Raw genomic sequence first — 3483 nt, forward strand, 5'->3', positions numbered from 1 at the left:
GAGCAAACGGTGGAGAGGAAAAACTCCCTGCTAATCAGGAAGAAACCTCCAGCAGAACCAGGCTCAGGACAGGCGGCCATCTGCCTCGACCGGCTGGTTGAGGAACAGGAAAGAAATATAAATAAAAGTATAAAAGTAATGGTTTTAAAACTACTTAAAGTATAAAAGTAATGGTTTTAAAACTACTTAAAGTATAAAAGTAAAAGTGATGAGCACTTAAAAAAAGCCATTAAGGATGAAGGCTTAGGGTCCAATAGTGTACCCCCGCCCCTTTCAATTGTTCTTCTAAAGTCAATAATGAGTATAATATTAAATTAAAATATTAGTGTTAAAACATTTGGAATTAACTGAATAGACTAGTTGTTTCAGCCACGATCGTCTTCATTCTAGGCTCCATCTGCTACAGTTTGTCCTGCTGGATGTGATGTGATTTGTGTCATWCAGCTGTGATGGAGTGAGTTCAATCCAACAGGATGTCAGGATGGTGAATATTTACATTTCTCATCCAACCACAATCAAATTCACTCTKTCCAAGGGCTCCGTGTATCTGAATTGATTAGTATTTAATTATTTTTTGTCTGAACCATGAAAAGATGGAATAAAAACAAATCAAACTTAAATAGAAATGAAATACTTTTTGCATTTTTAAAAAGTAAGGAGTAGAAAGTACAAATAATTGAATTTAAATGTAAGAAGTAAAAAAAAGCAGGGTGAAAAATAATTACTCCACTCAAGTATAAATAACCATAATTTCCATTTAAGTAAATTAAAGTATTTGCTGCAAAGACCAATGTGGCTGAGAGCATCACCCCCTATATACTTTGTATATTTTCATTATTAAATGCATATTTCACATTGTCAGAACTGTTTCGTGGGTAATTGACAAAATGGGGCTACTTTTTTCCCTCCACGTATTATGTGACTTGTTATGCTGCCAACATGTAATTATTTAAAGCCAGGGTTTGGTTTGTTTTACTTCATTTATTTWTTCCTACCTCTCAAAAGCCTGGATAGTGTAGCTTATGAGCGGTCTACCCAGAAACGAACAGAACTGTTTTGGTGTTTGGAGTCCGGTTCTCTCTCCGGTGCCGCCGGCAGGAAGAATCACAGACACCGGGAAGTCTACGATGCGTCCCGCTCTAAGGTGGTCGCTTTTTCCGGCGTCTCCGGTTAGGAAAACCCCGGGACGACAGGGCCTGCCCGGTCCACTGTCACCGCTCTGGGCTTTATGGTGACTGACGTCCATCAGTTTAGGGATGGAGGGGTGTCAAAAAGTATTTTTTTTTTCTTTCCAAAAGCAGAACATCCCTAGCTCGATGGACGGGATGAATGTGAGCATAGCAACATGGATGGAGAAGCGAGAAAACACCGAGGTGAAGCTAATTGTTAGCAACTGATGAACTTCCGCTGGACACTTTCAAAACAAAAGTCTGGGCTTGTTTTTCCTGAAGACCATACAAATCATAAATCATATCAATTATTTCCTTTGATTGGCAGAGTTATTTGGCAAACAATTAAAAGGAAACTAAAGCAAATAAACAGCGTAACAACACGTGATCTTATAAACATTTTTTATTTGTCTTAATTGAGAAGTTTACATGTTTGTGTCTAATCAGAAATCATTAGAAATCTCTATATGTATTGTAGCCTATTACATTTATTTTTATAAGTGAATGTGGGAAATAATAAAGCTCTAAAAAATAATTTATTTTTAATACAAGTTTTTGGTTTATTTTGAAAACAGTGTTGTTTTAGTACATTAGAGCAGAGTTTGTCATATTTGTCATCTGCAGCTGCATAGACTCCTGAATCTGCAGACGTCTCACCATAACATACAGTATTTTTGCWATACAAAGCCTGAACTCAAAGGAAATGATACGCATATTGTTCTTGTGCATTTCAACAGTTCGTGATGCACATGACATTTTGGTAACTCTGCGTTTAAAAACAGATTATTTTTGAATGTTTTTAATATGACTGTGTTTATGGCTTCTCATACATGCAACTTCATGAGCAATGGATTTAGAAAAATCAGAGGWAAAAGATTGATTTATTGAAGAAAAGGTTATTACATCATTGAATGATCAGACCAACAAAATGCTGATTTACCAGGTATGTTTATACACACTCATACATCATATTATTTTACACTGTAAAAACTAATACACGTGGTCATACTTCAAAAGACCAATAGGAATTTAATATATGTACAAATATTTACACTGAATTCTTAAAAGTTCTGTTTGTTTTTACTGGTTTTGATGCATTGGGCTGCAGTTCATCAGCATGCATAATGAGTATTAGAACAAAAACAAAGAGCACCTCAGACTGTACAACCCAACTCTGGTCACATTTTCAAATCAAACGTCCTCAGCATGGCGTCTGGAGTCTCCATCTGTATGTAGAAGCAGCTTCTCCTGTTAGAGAAATAATCCACAACCGTACCCTCCAGATGTGTCAGAGACAAACATCCCAAATGTTTAGAGTCAAGTCTGGACGGTTTCCAGTTCTTAGGGTTCCGTCTCATGCCAGTTTTCCCTCAGACGCTTCTTCCCCGACCTCCTCTTGCTCTTGGATTTGTGTCTGTGCAGGAGCGTTGGCGGCAGCGCCGCCGGATCCTCGAACTTGTTCCCCGACTCGTTGTGCTGCCTCGAGTACCTCTTGCACTTGCAGGARGTGACCACGGTGATCTTGTAGGTTCTCGCGCTGCCGTCCTGGCACTGCAGCCGGATGCGCTGGGTGCGGGTTTTGTCGTTGACGCACCGCCAGTCGTGGTTCGCGTTCCTGCGGGCCCAGAACTTCCTGCCGTGGGCCCCGCCGATCCAGTTCTCGAGCATCTGGGCTGGGAGGCACTCGCCTGCGCACACCAGCTCCTTGATGGGGTTGATGCTGGTGCAGTGGCCGTCAGAGATGTACTTGGTAGACCTCAGCTCTCTGCATCCGATCTGACTAGGGTCTGTGGAGAGACAGAAAACAGGGAAAGAGAATGAAGATGAATGATGTCGAACAGTGCTGGCTCTATTTTGGTGCCCTAGGCGAGTTTTTGCCCCCCGCCCCGAACTATGTCCCACCCACCCCAATTTGAACCCTTAAAAACAAGTTTGACAGTGTAAGGTACAATGGTAAACTTAGATTTATTTGCTCCCCCCACCCCCGCATATGCGAGTTTTACAGATTTTTTGCAAAATTTACGTATTTTTGAGGTTTTTTATACAGGGAAACATCAAAAGAGGTTGACATGTATGGGACAACAAAATACAGACTTGTTGTTATTGAGTTTATCAACAGGAACCGCTAACTGAGAGACACTACTAGCCCCTCCCCCGTCAGAGTGTCGGAGCAGGACGAGTCAGTGCAACGTCAATCAAATGAGAGAGAGGGTGGGGGCGATTGCTGCATTGGGGGGTGATGTTTTATGGGTAGAGTAGTTTATTTTTTCTGTAATACTTAATTATAGTTTTTAAAACAAAGCTAATTGAAAGG

The 3483-nt window shown here is 40.6% G+C and overlaps 2 protein-coding genes across 4 annotated transcripts in view; both read right to left on the reverse strand.

Moving 5' to 3' along the window:
• Window positions 1-1379, reverse strand: part of crppa (CDP-L-ribitol pyrophosphorylase A) — a 60383-nt gene extending 59004 nt beyond the window's left edge. The window contains exon 1 of one of the 3 annotated variants that reach the window (XM_014019020.1): window positions 996-1334. In XM_014019020.1, coding sequence (XP_013874474.1) covers window positions 996-1246 — 251 coding nt within the window. In that variant the 5' untranslated portion in view covers window positions 1247-1334. Of the gene's footprint in view, window positions 1-995 lie in introns of all 3 variants that reach the window. The other 2 variants (XM_014019018.1, XM_014019019.1) reach the window with 2 other exon arrangements.
• Window positions 1380-1687: 308 nt separating this feature from the next.
• sostdc1a (sclerostin domain containing 1a) overlaps window positions 1688-3483 on the reverse strand; it is a 3248-nt gene continuing 1452 nt past the window's right edge. Inside the window, exon 2 of the mRNA XM_014019021.1 lies at window positions 1688-2956. Within this exon, the coding sequence (XP_013874475.1) occupies window positions 2511-2956 (446 nt within the window). The 3' untranslated portion in view covers window positions 1688-2510. The remainder of the gene's footprint in view (window positions 2957-3483) is intronic.

Source organism: Austrofundulus limnaeus, unplaced genomic scaffold, assembly GCF_001266775.1.
Source record: "Austrofundulus limnaeus strain Quisiro unplaced genomic scaffold, Austrofundulus_limnaeus-1.0 Scaffold207, whole genome shotgun sequence".
Lineage (NCBI taxonomy): Eukaryota > Metazoa > Chordata > Actinopteri > Cyprinodontiformes > Rivulidae > Austrofundulus > Austrofundulus limnaeus.